Source organism: Panthera onca, chromosome B2 (genome assembly GCF_046562875.1).
Source record: "Panthera onca isolate mPanOnc1 chromosome B2, mPanOnc1 haplotype 2, whole genome shotgun sequence".
NCBI classification, from domain to species: domain Eukaryota; kingdom Metazoa; phylum Chordata; class Mammalia; order Carnivora; family Felidae; genus Panthera; species Panthera onca.
This window is the reverse complement of record NC_138343.1, coordinates 112,204,856-112,223,450: the sequence shown is the minus strand read 5'-3', so window position 1 is coordinate 112,223,450 and position 18,595 is coordinate 112,204,856. Positions and strand designations below refer to the sequence as shown.

At 41.2% G+C, this 18,595-nt stretch overlaps 1 protein-coding gene across 6 annotated transcripts in view; it reads right to left on the bottom strand.

The window, feature by feature from the left end:
* TPD52L1 (TPD52 like 1) overlaps window positions 1-18,595 on the bottom strand; it is a 100,003-nt gene that overhangs the window by 33,319 nt on the left and 48,089 nt on the right. For all 6 annotated transcript variants that reach the window (XM_060616565.2, XM_060616563.2, XM_060616564.2 and 3 more), the window contains exon 2: window positions 3,071-3,186. In XM_060616565.2, the coding sequence (XP_060472548.1) occupies window positions 3,071-3,186 (116 nt within the window). The remainder of the gene's footprint in view (window positions 1-3,070; window positions 3,187-18,595) is intronic.

Genomic DNA, 18,595 nt, shown 5'->3' with positions numbered 1-18,595 from the left:
TCTTTAACCTACAAAATAATTCAAGTTAATTACAAATCTTAATTGCATGTCTTCTACACACAGACCACTGCACAAGATCAGAGGCGATACTGGCCTCACAACGAAGAAACTTTTAAAAACACACATATGTACTGCATGATGACAATAATAAACTAAAGACTAAATTGTGTTAACAACAGATTCCTCTTTCAAAACGCAGACTCCATCTAAGATGTAGCCTTTTGGACAATATTGGCTTATTTTATGTCTCCCGACATAAGGACGGATCTTCCTGTTGTCTACACTTGGTAAGCACACAACCATATGCTGGCTGTGTGGATGAGTGGAGTTATGAGTTTGCCCGAAGTATAAAGGCATCCTCATAGGAATATAAACAACCAAACAGTCTAGATAAAGCAGTGGGGAGGGATCCAGCGCAGTCACAAGACAGTGAGAGAATCTGAGGACACTAGGGAGAGGAGCACATTGAAGAGGAGACTGAATCCCTGGCATCCCCAAGACCCCTCTTAAGCAACAGAGTCAGAGATAAGAAGTCCTTTTACACAAAGCTCTTGCTTTGGGTCTTGGCCACAAATGAGTGCCTTACTCAAAGGCAATCTAACAGGCTGGCCTGCGAGATGTTCTGTTAACCAAGTAGAGAACGGATCCAGTAGGATCTTCCCTCACACAGAAAGGGATTGCTTTCAACCAGGGGCCCAGGAAGAACATCTGTGGAGAGCTGAGGCCGGGAAGCTGGGCTGTCTGAAAGAGGTCTCAGGTCTTTGGAGGGCCAGTTGTGGGATGGCCGAGATTGTTCTTTGCGTGTTCTTGTTGTAATTAACCCCTAGCCTCTGAGCTAATCTGAATGTGATCTGAAAGAACCTGGTCTGGGGTGGGTGTGTGAGTGTGCATGCACATGTGCGTGAGCAAGAGTGGGCACACGCACATACACACCAGATTGCATTTGTGGAAGGGTAGGGAAAGAAGACTTAAGAAAAGGATGAGCATTAAGCAGAGGTGGTCTGAGGTGGAGGCAGAAGAAATGGAGATGTGAAAAGAAAAATAACAAAGACACATTTCCTTTGCTTGTCACTGGGCCTGGGGCATACGGCTGTGCCCACCTGCCTCTGGAAGTCACGATGCCTCTTTGGCAATATGAAGTTCTTCTTCATTTCTGAGGAATCCAGAAATAAGAAGCAGGAAGCATTCTAAAGGATGAAAACATGGCTCCTGGTAACTTGAACACAGTAACAAGGAGTCTGGTGTTATTACCAGAAGTCAGGCTCAAAGAGTCTTAGGAATGAGATGTGCTGCAAGCTTATTAATGTGGCCAAATAAGACAGGAATTTCTGAAAACACTGTTGGCTTTTTTCATTACGGGGGCATCCACTTAGAACCAAGGCTTGCTTTTACTTGATTATAAAAAGAATGCATGCTCACTGTTGAACATTTAGAAAATAAAGAATGCACACAAAAATACACTGACATATGTGATGTGTATGTATAACCCAATAGTCCCAGAACTTTTATAAAAGTTGGTCTGCTACAGTGGTTTTGTCTAAACTTAAATATGGACTATAACAGGAATTATTTTAGTTTAGAATCAGTTATCTTACACCAGTTTGCAAAATACAACTTTTGGACACCACAGTCGACATGAACCAACAGGTCATGAACCAGAATTCCAGGCTTTAAGAAAACATGGTGCTAGTCCATTTTCCGTGACAGCTGACTTCGGTCTGTGCATGCTGGCATGTGTGGCCAATCTGAAGTCAACTGCGTTGTTCTGGATCAGTGGCCACAGACAGACCTAGCTAAAGAAACAGGCTGTTTGATTTGAGGCACTGTGCTTACGGAAATAATTTCTGCTGTACCAAGAACAAGCTGCTCTTTCATGTTATAATGAAGTCATTGTCAAGTGTGTTTTGGGAAAACACCTAAAAAGTCTTTAATATTATTATAACCTGTCATAAACAGACACCACCAGAACATTAGAGCGTAAAGAGTCTGGAGCAGACCCAGCTGGGTGAGGGTAAGGTGGAGTTCAAAGCTGTGTCCTCAGCCTGCATAGAGCCCACAGTCCTGCTTCCAGCTAGGCTAGGAGCTTTCTCCCCTATGATGCAGGGACACAAAATGGGGAGGAATATGGGCTTCTTCCCTCTTGCCCTGTTGTTTATTCTACCTGAGAAGCTCCCTTTCTCCAGTGCTTTCCTCCTCCAATGTAAATGCTCCTTAGCAAAGCGTTTAAGGGTTAGTGGGTGCTGCAAACAAATGTCTTGAACAAAACTTGTATCCCCAATGAGCCAGGCACTCTCCCCACCTCTACATCCAGAGGCCCACAGCAACTACGCAGGAGCTAAGGAAACCTGGATTCATCATAGTTTTCCTTTCTGCCCCCAGAGCTTTATTCTTCTGCAAAAGAGTACACAACAAATTCAGTCGCTTCTATGACTGGCTTTTGCATTACAAAAATAAGTCACTTCAAAGTATCTGTTGAGCTAAGCTGCTGACCTAAAGCAAGAACTGCTCTTAAAAAGGAGCTTGCACCTGTACCCATCAGTAAGTGATTATTGTTCCCATAATAATGTGAACTTTAAAAGAATAAGAGGTGCATATTTACAACTATTCATCATTGTTGCTTAATCATTCCTTTTTCTACTATAACCAAAGTGTAATGGACAACTGGTATTACAAAAACACCTTAGAAAAAAGTAATCACCTTGTAATATATCATTTATTAAATGTTATTAAATGAGGGGCACCTGGGTGGCTCAGTCGGTTGAGCGCCCAATTCTTGATTTTGGCTCAGGTCATGATCTCACAGTTTGTGAGATTGAGCCCCAGGTTGGGCTCCGCGCAGACAGCGTGGAGCCTGCTTGGGATTCTCTCTCTTGTCTCTCTCTCTGCCCTTCTCCCGCTCTCATTCTCTCTCTCTCTCTCTCTCTCTCTCTCTCTCTCAAAATAAATAAACTTAATTTTTTAAAAATCTTGTTAAATGAAAGACAACATAATTGTAATATGGGACGTATACAAAACTAACAATAGCTCCTAAGATACTGAGATAGAACAACAATAAGATTACTGAACATACCTGAACTAATTCTGCCTTTAACTCTTCTTTTTCCTCCTCAGACAGCATGCTAGAGAAGTCCGCACTGGCTACTGCGTCTTCATCTCGCCCTTGCAATGGTTCCGTCTCCAACAACCCTTTAGGCAAGATTGATAAAAACAGAATGCAATTAAAATATAAATTTAGCCAACTTCTGTTTTCAGTCTGGAGAACTAGATGCCCTGACTGACCCTCCTGCTGAAAAACAACTAAATATTTCAAGAAAAAAAAATCTTTCTAAATGTGTGATGAACTTCCAAGAAAGTAAAGAATAATACAAAGCCAAAGAACTAAGGGAAAGTGGGAAGCCACAGGTGTAAACAAAAGAAGTTTTCATTAGTTCCACATTTGCCACCCAGATGAATTCCAGCTTTGGCTTTCACTCTCCCCTGGGGTGCAGGGGGCAGAGGACAAAGCCTAGGGCCACCCAGGGAGAGGGGTTTAAGGTGAGACTTGTCCATAAGTCCGCATCCCCTCAGAGCTGCACCCTGAGAGTAAGGTGAACTGGAAATAAATACCATTGCTCCCCACAGGGATCTGGCAAGGCAAGTAGCCTGCCTTGACACTCAGCATTAAATGGACGGCATAAATGCCTCCCTGACATCCATAACCACGAGTGGGACTGTGTGTGAGCTGGGTGCTTGAATGCACACTATGTGGGTGGTCCAAATGAAGTTCGAATAGAGAATATTGTTAACTTTTTCCCACTTTGGATGTGGAAATATGTGGATACAAAACCAGGAGCAGCAGCAGCTGGGAGGAAACATCACAGACAAACTGATTCTGGCAGAGGGAAAAAAGGAAGTGTCTGGGTTCTTGATGACATGGTTGTGCCACAGAATGACCCCCAGGACAGCACAACTACTAACTTGTTAGGTGAGAAAAATGCCTTATCGTCTATAAATAAATAAATAAATAAATAAATAAATAAATAAATAAAGACATTCCCAAGTTGAGGCCCTTGGCATCTGGATAACTTAAACGCGTATGTTCTCTGGAGGACCTAGGAAATAGGCCCTCACGGATACAGAAGTTTCATTAGGACATTTATACATCTGTGGGGAAAGGAAGGCCTTTTAGTAAACTGTCCTGAAGCAGATAGTTATCCATGTAGAAGAAATAAAATTGGATACCTTTACATCATTCACACAGATCAAATTATAAACAGTTTAGAAGACAATAGGATTTATGAACCTCTAGGTAGGAGGGACTTCTTAAGACACACAAAAGGGCAAATAAAGAATAAAAGGATGAATTACAAATTACAAATGTCTCTTCATCGAGCACACTATATGGAAAATTAAAAGACAAGCCACTAGTTGGAAAAAGATCTCTCCTGCATGTTTAACTAGTAAAAGATGCATTTCCAGAATAAGCAGAATTCCTACAAACCAGTTTCAAAAATGTAAATAACCCAATAAAAACAGGGCCAAAACATCCAAAAGAGATTTGCTATGGGGAGAAATCACAAACGGTTAACAAACTCAAGAAAATATGCTCAACCTCACTGATGTTCAGGGAAATACAAATGAAATCACTGCACACCCACTGGTTTAGTAAAAGTTCAAAGTCTGACATTATCGAATGTTGACGACTATGTGAAGGATGGAAACTCGCACACATTGCTGGCAAGAATATAAAGAGAGATAAAAGACTTGAAAAATAATTTAACATGATCTGGTAAGTTCACATACCCTACCATCCATCAGTTCTACACCTGTGTATGTATATACCTGAGACACTCATATAGGAGCACCAGAGGTCATTACTAAGAACTTTAATGGTAGCAAGAACTGTGAGTCGCGCAAAAGTCCACAAACAGGAGAAGGCGCAAGTATATCCTGGTGCATTTACACCAGCACGAATGACAACAGTAAAATGACTGAGCTACAGCTACACACTACATGGATGAAACTCAGAAACAAGATACTGAGAGAAAAACACCAATTGGAAAAGAATAATAAAGTATACTCCCATCCATATGAAGGCCAAAAACATGCAAACCTAAATAAAATGTTCTTTAGAAAAGAAAAGCAAGATTATGATAAAAATAATTCAGGAAAAGGGTTTTCTCTGAGAGAGGGTAGGTGTAAATGGGGACAGGGAACTTATACGGGGTCTGTACAGGGTTAATGGTAATGCTCCATTTCTGGGACACTGAGTTTCTGTGTGTGAAGATTTTCTACACTTTAAATTTATTTTGTAAATAAATAATTACTTGATAAAACAATTAAAAATAAATTTGATCTGGGGGCACCTGAGTGGCTCAGTCAGTTGAGCCTCTGACTTCGGCTCAGGTCATGATCTCACGGTTCGTGGGTTCGAGCCCCGCATCGGGCTCTGTGCAGACAGCTGAGAGCCTTGAGCCTCTTCGGATTCTGTGTCTCCCTCTCTCTCTCTGCCCCTCCCCCACTAATGTTCTGTCTGTTTCTCTCTCTAAAATAAAAACTCAAAAAAAAAATTTGATCTCAAGTCAAAAAAGAAAGATAAATAATTATCCTACGATATTAGAACAATTGTTAGAGAGTAAAAATATGAAATGATCTGCAAAGTTCTCAAGCTGACCCCACTCTTGAGTCTCCTGTACCCACATCCTTTGGTCTGAATCAACAGGGTACCATCAGCACCTTGTGTCACTGCTGATACAGCGACGCACATCAGTGAAGGTGGCATACTGCTGATCCAAGTTCATCAGATTCTTGTCCCATCCACCTACTCTAGAGGCCAGATTCAATGTTAAATCATTTTCTTTTTCATTAGTAATATGTGTTCATTGTAGAAGATAGAAAAATAAAATTATCCATTACTAATTAAAATTACTGTTAATCACGTTACCTAGAAATAAATATTTTGGTCCATCCTTACTAGGTATTTCTTCTATGCATATGTCTACATTTTCTTGTATATATTTATATGCATTTACTGTTGTGAACTTGATTTATTCAATAGGAAATCATGAATATCCTTTCTGTCTAAAGACACACAGCCCCACACTTATATATTTTTGACAGTTATCTAGTACTTTGTCTCATGTATGATTGATAACTCATCCTGTTTACTGGAAAGCTACAGTGAACATCTTCCTAGTCAATCATTGGGCAAAATCTTGATGATTTACTGTACATTGGATTACAGAGTCAAAGGACAGGAACATTTTTTTTAAGTTTATTAATTCATTTTGAAAGAGACAAAGATAAGTGCAAGTGGGGGAGGGGGGAGAGAGAAGGAGAGAGAGAGAGAGAGAGAGAGAGAGAGAGAGAGAGTAGGAGAGGGGTAGAAAGAGAGCGGGAGAGAGAAAACCCCAAGTAGGCCTCACGCTGCCAGCACAGGACCCCACGTAGGTTTCAAACTCATGAAACTGCAAGATGATGATGATCTGAGCAGAACCAAGGGTTGGATGCTTAACCGACCAAGCCACCCAAGCAAAGAGCATGACGATTTTGAAAACCACTGCCTAATTATCTCTCAGAAAGACTGTGTCAGTTCTATGCAAACATCAGCAACCTATGAGAATATCTGTAGATTCTTAGTACAGCAATGTTAAGTAGGTCATTGAAAGGGGGGAAATGGTCACTTCTGCTAGTAAATAGTTTTTAGATATTTATTTATTTTTGAGAGAGAGAAGAGGGTGTGTGCGTGGGCAAGAGAGAGAGAGAGAGAGAGAGTTGGGGAGGGGCAGAGAAACATAGGAACAGAGGATCTGAAGCAGGCTCTGTGCTGACAGCAGGGAGCTGGATGTGGGGCTTGAACTCACCAACAGTGAGATCACTACCTGAGCCGAAATCCAACCTACTGTGCCACCAGGTGCCTCCCTCCCCACTAGTAAATATTTATGCTTATGATGTGGCCGATGTATTTTCAGTCAATGTTGTAGAACTGCCTTTATCAAGAACTAGCAGCAATTCCAAGCACAGAGTTAAGAGATGGGCCCAGAAGGTAAGCAGCCCCCTGCCCAGGGGGTTAGGGTTAAAGAAGAGCCCTTGTAGGAACCTCTAAGACACTCTTGTCTCCCTAACTCAGCTGGGTCCAGGAACTAAACAGCTACTGTTTAAACTTAGCTGGTACACAAATTCTCAATCTACCCCTCTCTTGACAGTGTGAGAGGACACATGTCAGGTTACACACAGTACTGCCAGGTACTTAGATTTTTCAAGACATCAAACATCTTTAGTATCTTCTTACAGTCTAGAAAGAAACCACAATTCAAAATCCATTTTAATTGACAATATGTGAACTGGGAAACTTCCAGTGGATTTAGGGAAAGAGGGAATTTGCTTTCCAGGGGGTAGCTTCTTCTTTTCAGGGGAAAATAACATAGACCTTATGCAGTGAGATTCTGTGCGCCAGCCTTCAGCTCTGATCTGTCACATGTGCCAGTCCACGGCAACATCACGGATCCTTCAAAGTCTCACTCCCAGAACGAAGCCATTCAAGACAACTCACAACCACGTTCCTTGTTGGTTCGGGTCTAATTAGGCCAGTTACCTTCTTCACTCTTGTTTGAAATTAAATGCCAAGTCCCCATCTTCTTTTCCTACTTCTGCTCCTATTTCCCTGCTGCATCCTCTTCCCATGGGTGTTCTTGAGTCACACAGCTCAGTACAGGGAGCCATGCAAACCCAAACAAAAGAAGCACAGGGCCGGCTATTTCCAGTAGAATATGCTCAACTCACCGGGTTAGGAAGTCAGTAATCAAATTATGAGGTCAGAGGATAATTCCAGAATCTAGGAGTAGATGAAAGAGGAGTTGAATAAAGAAGTGATTCACCAGTGGAAGTGAGTCAGAATGGGGAGGAAAAATAAAAGCAAATGATAAGAGACACCAAGTGACAGATGAGAATGTGACAGGGCAGCATGAGTATAAAATGACCTAGTTACTATGGAAGCAGGTTTTAGAGGAGATTAAAAGCATAGTTTTAATAAAAGCAGTTATCAGTGGACAAAATCACTCAAGAAACATAATTTTTAGCAGACACCAGTACGTTATGAATATAGACAACTTCATGAATTTGGCTCTCTTTCCAAATGTGCAAACTATGCCCCCCTTGGCTGGCATAGGCCCCCTTTGCCAGGGAGTCAGGAGATCTGGAATTCTACCATCTGTGGGTTTGCCACTAACGACAGAATACACTTGACCTCAGTGTTCTCATCTGTAAAACTGATACCCTTATGGGATCATTGTTAAGAATAAATTATATTAAATAAGAGAAGACATGTGAAAATGTTATAGAAGTTTTTAATTTCCATATGAACCACAGCTGCATATTGGTGAAATTGGGGGTGATAGTTTAAAAAAAATATTAATGTGCTATATTCTCTTTTGCTTCCCCAAGAATATAGTATTTTCCTAGCTGGTCTAAGGCTTCCACCTGTCTGAAGTGGGGCAGAGGAGCAAAAAGAAACATGGGGAAAAGATTCACATTTAAATTCTTGGCATCTGAAATTGGGTTTTCCAGAAAGACAAAAGCTTGGCAAAATGGGCGATTTCCTAAGGAGAGGATGTTCTTCATATTTTTATTTCCCTCTTCATATATCATCAGAAGCCAAGCCCAGGACACCCAGGCAAGGGAGTTCCCTTAGGTACAGAGTGCATTAGAATTTACTAAGGGCATACATGTCTCCTGTTCCATTGCTTGGAGACGGTGGGAAAAAGGAAGGAAGAAGAAAGTGAAATGTGTATGTTCAATCTTTCTCTTTGGGCTTTGGCCCAGAATGATGGAGATTCTGTTTGCACCTCCAGATCCCCTCCTCTCCACTCTGTTCTGTGCCCTGGAAGACTGACCTAAGGAATACACCAATACGATTCCCTAACCCTTCCACGTTGGCCAGTGGGGAGCCCCAGCAGGACACTGCAGAGCAGAAGACAGGGGTAGGAACTGCCTCCCACCCTGCCAGGCTGCACTGTGCAGCCTCAGCTTTTTCACTATCAGAGACTATGATTTCTGATAGGGAGTCCTCTTCTACAGTTCAGCGCCTGTCAAGTTCCTAGAATCGGATGCTCTCCTCCAGCCTACAGATTGTATGGACTTTCCACTGCTGTTGTTCTGAGGTGCTTCAACACTCCCCTCTTGGTTCCCCTATTCTTTGAATAGTCCCTTCACTCAAACCCCTTGAATGAGGCACCCCTTTCAAGCATGCCCTCCATCTGCTTCTTTCGTGGTCCCTGACTGGTACAGGAAGCCTGCCCCAATCTCCTTTATGGGCTCTAAAAAATATATTTTTCTGGTTATCCCACACCAACCTGGAGCACAGCCACATCCTTGTAAATGGACCTTAATCTGCTTGGAGGCCAGGCACCAGCCCTTGGGGTTTAGTTCTTCAAATCACCTTATGCAGTCAGTTAACTATGCATGGGGGCCAGAACCCCCCAGAGTACTTAGGGAGAAACTTGTCACCTTGATAAGGGGTTGGTGCCCCTGCAGCTGGGGCTGGGGTTACTGGCTCTGGAGAGAGGCCTGGATAGAGGAAGAGGAGAAAACCTGCCACCAATGAGAACCAAAGTGAGGCTGAATCAGCTTGGAAGGGCTACTGGGCTAAAACCCAACTGAGGAAAACAAGCTCATGGGTAATATCTGCGGAAAACGTCAGCACAAGAGGACGTCACAGTCCCAGTGGAAGGGCCAGCAGAGAATACAAAACACTACATGGATCCATCCTGTTTCCACATACCAGATACCTCCTTAAGTCAGGGAAAAAGAAAAGGGGGGATTAAAAAAAAAGAGAAATCTGAGCTAGAGGGCAATTTAACTGAAGAACTGAACATTATTTAAAGGGGTTTTAAGAATTATTCCACTGGAATAGACTAAACCTATTTTTCTTCTCTACTACCCAGTGCCCAAGGACTCCTACCCAGATTGGGTAGATGTGGGTAAATAAATACATAAATAAATACATAAATAAATAAATAAATAAATAAACAAACAAACAAGTAAATAAATAAGCCAGCATACATATGTACAACACAGAGTGTGAATACACTTTGTGATCCTGCTACAGGAGTATTTTGCGCAAAAGATGGCATTTTACTTTCATTTATATGCAATACAATATACCGACACTTTAATAAGGGTAACAAATATCCACAGGTCTGACTATAATGCAGGAATTGTGTGTCTCCATTGGCCAGATCCATCTTTGGGAAGCAGGTAGGTCTTAAGGTACTCGTCAAATGCTACCATATGCCTGCTTTCTTTATACCTACAACTGGCCATGATGACTCAGTAAGTCCTACACGTAGGGTTGAGTGACATAACATGCCCAACCAGATCCAATGGAGCGGTGACTGTGAGCTGGTCCCAGCCTTGCTGATGGGGATCCTCATTTATGAAACCTGAGTTCAGGGTGTGAATCAGTTGCACGTTGCTGGTTTCTAAGTTAGGCTAGTCTGCTCCAGGGCCTATGCCCTTCCCTGTCCTACAACCATATTAAGAAAAGTAAACAAATGATGACAAGTATAAATCAAGAAATGAGCTTTGGATTAAAATGCCTCCTGCAACCTTGACATGAAATCACCCACTGGCATCAACATACTTTTAATGCATCCTGTTGAGCACTCCAGTGCATCAGCTCATGGCTTCATGCACATGATTACAACAGCACAGACAGCTAGGAGTTAAAATGACTATCAACCATGATTTCAGATCAGTGACCATATCCTGCACTGTTGGCAAATATATAAAAGTTACAGAATTTCTTTTAAATAGTAAAATAATCTTGCATGTTATTTGTGTGTGCACCTGTATTAAGGAATTAACAAATAAATATGGCTATGTAACCAAGCAAAGGAAGAAAAGTGCATATTTTCAAAAAGAACATAAAATTATTCCAGGACTTAATAAAAAGAAAGAATGCAATAAAATAAATAAAAATCCACACTGGTCTAAATAATACATTTAAGCCTGTAATGTCTATTACTTACTTATACTTTCATCATGATGTTTGGTAAAAATCACTTTAGGCATTCTTTTAACATAAAACTTTAAAATATCTCCATTTATTCTCTCTGGGAAAAACTACTGAGTTAATCTCACTGTTGGATTTATGGCTACCTCTAAGTGCACAAAAACTAATACATGTTAATTCAAGGAAGGTAGAAATTAAAGACATAATACAACAAGTTTCTTCATTAGAATCCTTTCTGCACATTTACTAAACTGACCACAAAAACCTAAGTATTATATCCACCTCCATCATGGAACTCCTTTTCATTTATTTACCAGCAACCTGTATGTAGCCTATTATTGAATCACATTTTTTCCCTGTTGTCCTGGAGTTCTGGCAGTGGCCTCACATGCTAAGAAGAAAAATGGGACTTTACACCCCCACATCCTAAAGCCAAGGCTTGACCCTAGTGCCTGACATACCAATAGATTTTAAAACTGGTTCTGCTGGGGTGGGATCACCTCCACCCTTTGAGTGAGGGTGAAGTGAGCAGGGAGGGGCTGGTTTATAAGAAATCTGCATATACAGACAAGCAATGATTAAAGACAAATAATGCTCTCTTCTCCAGAGATCACCACCATAAAACCTTCATGCACATCTTTCTAGATCACTTCTTATATTGCAATACACCCCCCCCCATTTCTTAACATCCCTGAAATTGGGATGCTTCTGACAATCAATGGTGTCTTACAATTAATTAGTGGTCTTTTTTTTTTTCTTAGTAGTATATAAAACAATAGGTATCTTAAAACTTTTAACATCTTATGGAAAAATCTGATACAAAGGTATATACATATAAAATTGAATATATCTTATATATGTGTATATTTAGATATATCTATGTATTTAAAAATGAGATCACACCATTTTGCAACTTGACTTTTGTTTTCAGACAACTTTCTCTTCTCATCTTTTTTTCATCTCATCTGAAAGCAGACCCTATCAAAGGTCCCCAACTGATCCCATAATGCATCTAGAGCTGGTCTGCCCAAACCTATATGCAATCCACAACTACAAACTTACCTGGTTTTTATGCTCCGTAAGCCTCTTTTTCTCTAGCTGACTAATTCATGGCTTATGGAAGAGACTAGGCTTCGTCTTGGCAAATTCATCCCAGTATTCTGATTAACGATTCATCAGGTGATTGCAAACATATATTATACTGGGAAGAATCCCCTTCTGGGGACAAACCAATCTTAGGAAAAATTCCAGCTCCACCCCCTTTCAACTCTGGACTGTGATAGTTTGAAACTTGGTCTTTTCATATGTAAAATGGGGATAATAATGTCTGCCCGCAAAAGTAGGTTGTCAGGAGTTAGAGTTTTGCAAAAATAACTAGCACAGTGTCTGGTAAATAATAATCAGTCAGCACACGTTAGCACCCAGTTGGGTGCATACTTGAGTGAAATTCTCCCTTGATCAGAATTGGTTATAAAATTCAAGCACTATGAGAGAAAGAATATATGTTATTACTCTGTCCTCAACATGTTAAAAAAAATTTCACTCCAGAGACAAGCCCCTCACATATATACCTTAAGTAACACCACCAGTACATGGTAGTACACGATCACACACAAAGCCAATGCCCTAGGGAAACCTAAATCTTCACGCCATACTCTGCTCATCCTTCTGCCCACTTCCTAGAAGGAGCCTATGTTCATGTGGCGTTACCCTTTCTGGCCATTGCTTAATGAACTAGAATGAACATCTGCCTCAGAAGTAGCCTCTGGATTCCTCTCTCTCGAGACTTTAAACTAATAGACAAAGGATGGATTGGTAGAATCAGATTAAATCAGGTACCGGCAGAATTAGTAGAGAGTAGGCCTAAATCTTCCTCAGCGCTGCCTTTGGTCACGTGTTTATTCATTCATCATTCATTCAACAAATACTGAACACCTACCGAGTGCTGTGCAGCTCTTTGCTTTCATGGATCGTAGAAACCTGCCTGTCCTGAGGTAACTCCTCTGACTCTGAATTTCCAGGAGATTTCTCTTTATCCTTAAAATAAACCTCGTTTTTCATTTGAGCTAGCCCAAATGTCTCTTTCTCTTTTTCACGCACAGAAACTCTGAGTTAAACAGAGACAATAATATTATCAAATTCAGGGGAAAGAGAGATTATGCACTCTCTACCAAATTTTTAACTCCATGACTTCAATGATTTGCCACGACATCAAAATCAATTAATTAAAAGTCTGATAAATCATTTTTGCCCCAAACTTTCTCTAAACCTAAAGTCATTCACTTTGTCATTTGTACTGTCTTTGAGATGTTCTCTGATATAAATGGTTTGGGAGGCTAACCTCTGCTAATCCACAGCCCAGCCCCCATCACTCTCAGAGGGCAAGGAGGAGGAGGCAGTCGCCCAGCCACACCAGGCCAGCAGCATCTTCTCAAGTAGTAGGATTCCCTGAGACAGGTGCAACTGTAACTGGCAACTGTTGGGCTAGGGTCTCTATTTGGATTCTGAAGGCAGATCTGGCCCTTAAAGTTTGGCTTTTCCACAGTTTATCTGGAAACATCCTTGTGCATGCATAGACAAAAGCACAGGGATCCAGGCTAAACCAGAAGAGCCAGAGATATTTCTGGGACTGCACTGAATGTGTCTGGAGGGACCAACCAGTAATTTCCTGGAGGTGAGGGTAAAAGACTGGATTCCTAGAGTTCCTGAGTCATCCACCCCCCAACTGTGGGTTTGTCTTTAGGAGTGTGTTCTCTTTACCTGCCCTGAGAAATGACAGATGAGTGTTCTCTACTCCAGTGTTTGGGGCTGAACTCACCAAGCCTGCCTCTTCACAACTAGGGCCTCCTGACAGCATTGGCCAAGTCAGAATCACTGTTCCTTTGCATTATGTGGCCACGAGGGGTGTTGGAGTTACCAGAGGAAAAGCCTAAAGCCAAGTATCTAAAATAAGTTAGGTTGTTTTCCAAGATGCCTGCCACAGGTAAAGTCCAGTCTTAAAGTTCAAGGTTGTGTTTGGGAAATAGCTGTGTCAGAGACAAGACACATGGTAGAGAGGAGATTCTGAGAGCCTAAAGAAGTGCTCAGGAGTTTCCTACTGGCTTTAAGCTACGGCCAAGGGCCTGCCCACTCCTTCCTGCCCTCTGGACATAAAGGCTCTCTGCACTGCATAGTGCCATCTTTGGTCAGTCTAAAGGGCCTGGAGCGAGAGGCTGGAGTGGACTCTGAAGACCATGAGGGCTCTGGGTCCACACTTTCCCTCAGCAATGCTGTCAGCACTGGTCTCTTCTTCACACTGCACTGTATCAGTGTCTGTTTTCCCCCTTGTGCTGCGTCTATTGCACGACATGCCTTACCTCCTGTACCAGAATGTAAACTAGTGAATGGCAGAAAGCCAGCTTCGTTCACCTTGGCAGTCCTGCACTCCTAGCATGATGGTGTGAGGGTGGACCACAGCTAAAACCAAAATGTGCTAGCTGTGCCTAGAGCCACTGATGAGAAAACGTCTCTCAAGAGTGACTTAGGATCAATCACCTGAATGCCACAGTCACGTGTGCAAAAGTGACTACAGAAGCTCAAAGGACTGCAAGGGTGACACTCTCCCCTCTGCTGATCCCTCTTGGGAACTACAGTTCTTCTTAACGGGACAGTTTCTTCCATCTTCTCCTTCAGATTCTTCGAGAGACAGCAGTTTCTCTCCTCTTCCCCAGGCCCCAACCCTTTTCCTCCCACAGATAACCATCTTAGATGAACCAGTTACCTCTCCTTATGACAGCTCAATCCTAATCAAATATCTACAGAGTTGCTATCAAGCTGCTCTCGTTGTGATACCTCCTGGCCTTGAGAAGTTAGTGAAGAACACCAGACTCTCCAGTGCAAGCAGGCAGAAGAATAACCTTCTGTTCTCAAACATTTTGGGATCCCTCTCTCAAAATCTCATCAAAATATATCCCGAGACCAGACAAAGGATGTGCCCTGACACTGAAACCATATCAAAAAGGGAATAAATGCTGCTTTCACTGTGAGAACTTTCTCTCAGTAGCTCAATTACTCTATTAAGGGAAGAAGTAGAATAAATGTTTTCTTTTCAACCACATGGTATGTCCCAGGTGTGTTACATACAGTATCTTGTCTCCAGAAACACACTGGCAAAATAAAAGGTCTCAGATTTTATCCAAATCATAATCTAACAAGTTAGCCTGCTAGTTTTCTAGATGCTGGCAGAGGACCCAAGATTCCCGATCAGAAGCGCACAGCACAGCGAACAGCATGAACATCATGTTCAGATTTGTGCCACTTATACCCAAGTCCCACAGGGGGCAGGGGGTGGTGACATGGAAGGGTCTGGATGGAAAATGCTCACACTGTGGGACTGCATCACAGCTACAGAACTTTGGGCTCAGGGAATCCAAATCATTCATAATAGGCAGTTAGCAAACCTGCCAAACCTTTGCCGTGGAGGGAAACATTAACTTTATTCTACTGGACAGTATGCAAACCTGACTTCTGCCCTAGAGAGAGATGCTATGTCTACCTTCCAAGCCTGTTCACCATAAATATCCTTGAAAAGACTGTCCAGGAAAAAGGCCACCGGCATCTTTGCTTGCAAGATCTACGGAGAAGCATCTTTCACAGGTGGTATTTCATCATTTTTCAAAGTAGGAAATGATGGTTTGGAACGTTAAATAACTTACCCAGTCTCACATGGTTGATGAGTTAGGGGCTTAAGACTTGAATGCAAATCTATCAGGTTACAGAGTTCATGCTTTTTCAACTCGACCACAATGCCTCATGCACAAGTCAGACAGGAACTAAAATGTCTCTCTATCCCATCCCAGAAAATCCTCCATAAAACCTCTGTTCAGCAAGACTGAGGTTTACTGAAGGCCAAGGTCTGTAGCTTTAAAATATGCAGCCTCCCCGCTATTGAGCATTGGGAAGAGTGTAAGGTGGGTTTTCATCTCCTAAACCCTCTCACACAGGAGTTACTCAACTAGTGTTTGTTGAATCAATCCCCTGGGCTAGAAAAGTCAAACTATCAAGTCCTCTTGATGCCCTTGCCGTACCTTTTCATTATGTCATATTTGTCTATCCTTTTTTAACTTTCATTGCTATGACAGTGATTCAGGTTTTATCACTCTATGCTCAGACTACTGCAATCCGAGCTAAATTTTATCACCTTGCTTCGCTCTTTAAACACAACCCAATCTACACAACACTCAGATTAATATTTTGAACACAGTACTTTAAACTTGTCAAAACTCAGTTCAAAAAATATTCAATGGATAGAACTGCTTCCAACCTAAATTTGAAAATTCTTATGCTAGCATCCAAAACCACCCACGGCTGGCTGCAAGTGGTGATTCCAACTAGCCTGGCTAAGATTTTCCCACTAAGGCCATGAAGCCAGCCAGGTTGTCATATGCAGTGTCCCTCAGTTATGCTCTACTCAGTCCTATTCCTATATTCCTTCACCCTCAAAAGCCTCTCGCCCCTTCCTCCTCAGTTTCCCCTAAGAATCCTACCACGTTGCCAGCAACACTAGAACAAATAGCATGTTGTGTGCCTGAAATTGATCTAAAATGTTGAGTTTTTTGCCTTCTATATATATATCATTATATACACTACTATATATAAATTACTACTGAATATTTTATAGAGATAAGCTGCATTACAACTTGCATTATAAGTGGCATTAAAACACATAATACTATATATTACCATAATTATAGTTAAACAATTTTGTGAAGAAAATCCTTCAGACACTGTCCTGTAAACGTTCATTGTCCTTCTTAAAATATGAAGAACATGTGAGTCACCACTATTAATAGCATTGTTTTCTAAAGCTTTAGTTTCATTTAATAATGCAGCTAAAAAAAGAAGTTGTATCTGTAATGCTCAGCCTGAAAGTGTACTAATATAAAGAAAAACTTTATGCATTTTATTAAGTATTTTATCTGAAGATGCTTCTGCGGTTGTAGTAGCTTAAATTCTTATACTTCATCTTCCCACTTATTTTTAATATGCTATTTAGTTAATAATCCACATAGTTAGATACTAATTAAAATTTACTCTAATCACTAAAGAAAAATTTGTGACTGATCAAAACCTAACTTTGGCTAAAGATGGAAGTGACATGCCATTACAGATAGAGATCAACGAATACATGGCAACATTTCCTTCCATCTTTAATTCATCCATATGTACAAGGTGAATATCTTCAGACAGTAAGAGGAAATACACTATTGATATAAAATTTTCAGGTTTATTGTGTATTGATGAGGTCGCCAAAATTCAACAGAATACTAAAGATGGCAGAAAGTATAAGTACTGCATGGCCCTGAAGGGCAGACTATCTTTAAGAAACTCAAAGCACTTAGGGATGCACATAAATCTAAATTATTGGCTAAGGTCTGACAAGGACGCCTACTTATCTCAGAGAGTCTGAATTGGCCGCATTTACCCAAGACTTTCCAGGTCTCATGCCCCACCCATGCCTTTCGGGTGCTCCTGAAGGCATTGAGAACTGTAGGAATTTGGGGCAATGGATAGAATCTGCTTGTCCTGTGGCTATGGTGGCACCATCCAGGGCCCTGGGAGTGGCTTGCTTCATGGCATCATTTTACTGGGCTAACTACAGAAAATGTCATTGCATTAAGCTACAGGGCTTCAATTACTGTGTAAGATCAGCTAGCCATTCATTTGGGAGATGTCGTATTCTAAGCTGTCATCTGTGGTTTGTTGGGCCCAGAAATTTTATTTCGCCAGTTCACACTGTGGTGATCAGCCTCTTGGATGAGCTTCTACTAACAAATCTCCTAGGAGATTGATTGGCTCAACTAGACCAAACATTTTATGGCACATTTGGTGCTCTCTACTTCCTCAGAACAAAATCTACTTGAGAAACCAAATGAGTAGCAGATTACTTGGTAAGCACTGGGAAGAATAAAAAGAGATGACTTCAAGATATTGCAGTATTTTTGATATATTTTAGTTGCATGATTCATGGTCTTTCTCTTCCTCTAGATCATGAGGTACCTTATGCACTGTTAATACTAGATGCTCAACAAATATTTGTGGAATAATTTAACTAGCTATCATGACCTTACATATGTACTATTCTAGTGCCAGCAAATTACATCTGATACTCAGCCAAGTGAGTATCTCTCTTTTTGTACTGTTGAAGATAAAATGACCAAGACTTACTACCAATGCAATGGCCTTTGACAGAGTAGCAAATAACATATGGCAGAGAAGTGACATCAGCACACATCCACTGTACTGGTACTATCGTTCCACTTTGTTACTGCATCTAGTCCCTTCAAGGACTACATTAAGCCAAAGCCTGCCCTTCATTTCATCAATGTTCTGCCTGAGTTTATACCTTTATGTTCCCAAATGAAACAAACCCTAAGGCCTTGGAAATCTGCTTCTAAGTCTACTTCTTTGTAAAAGCAGAGTTAAATGAAAAAGATAAAGATGAATTAGAATCTTCAATACATGATGGGTGATGCCAGAATGTAGCTTGCATTTGGTAATAGACACTTACAGTAGAATCTTATGCAACATCCTGACAAGTTGAAAACTGGTATATACCTGGGACTA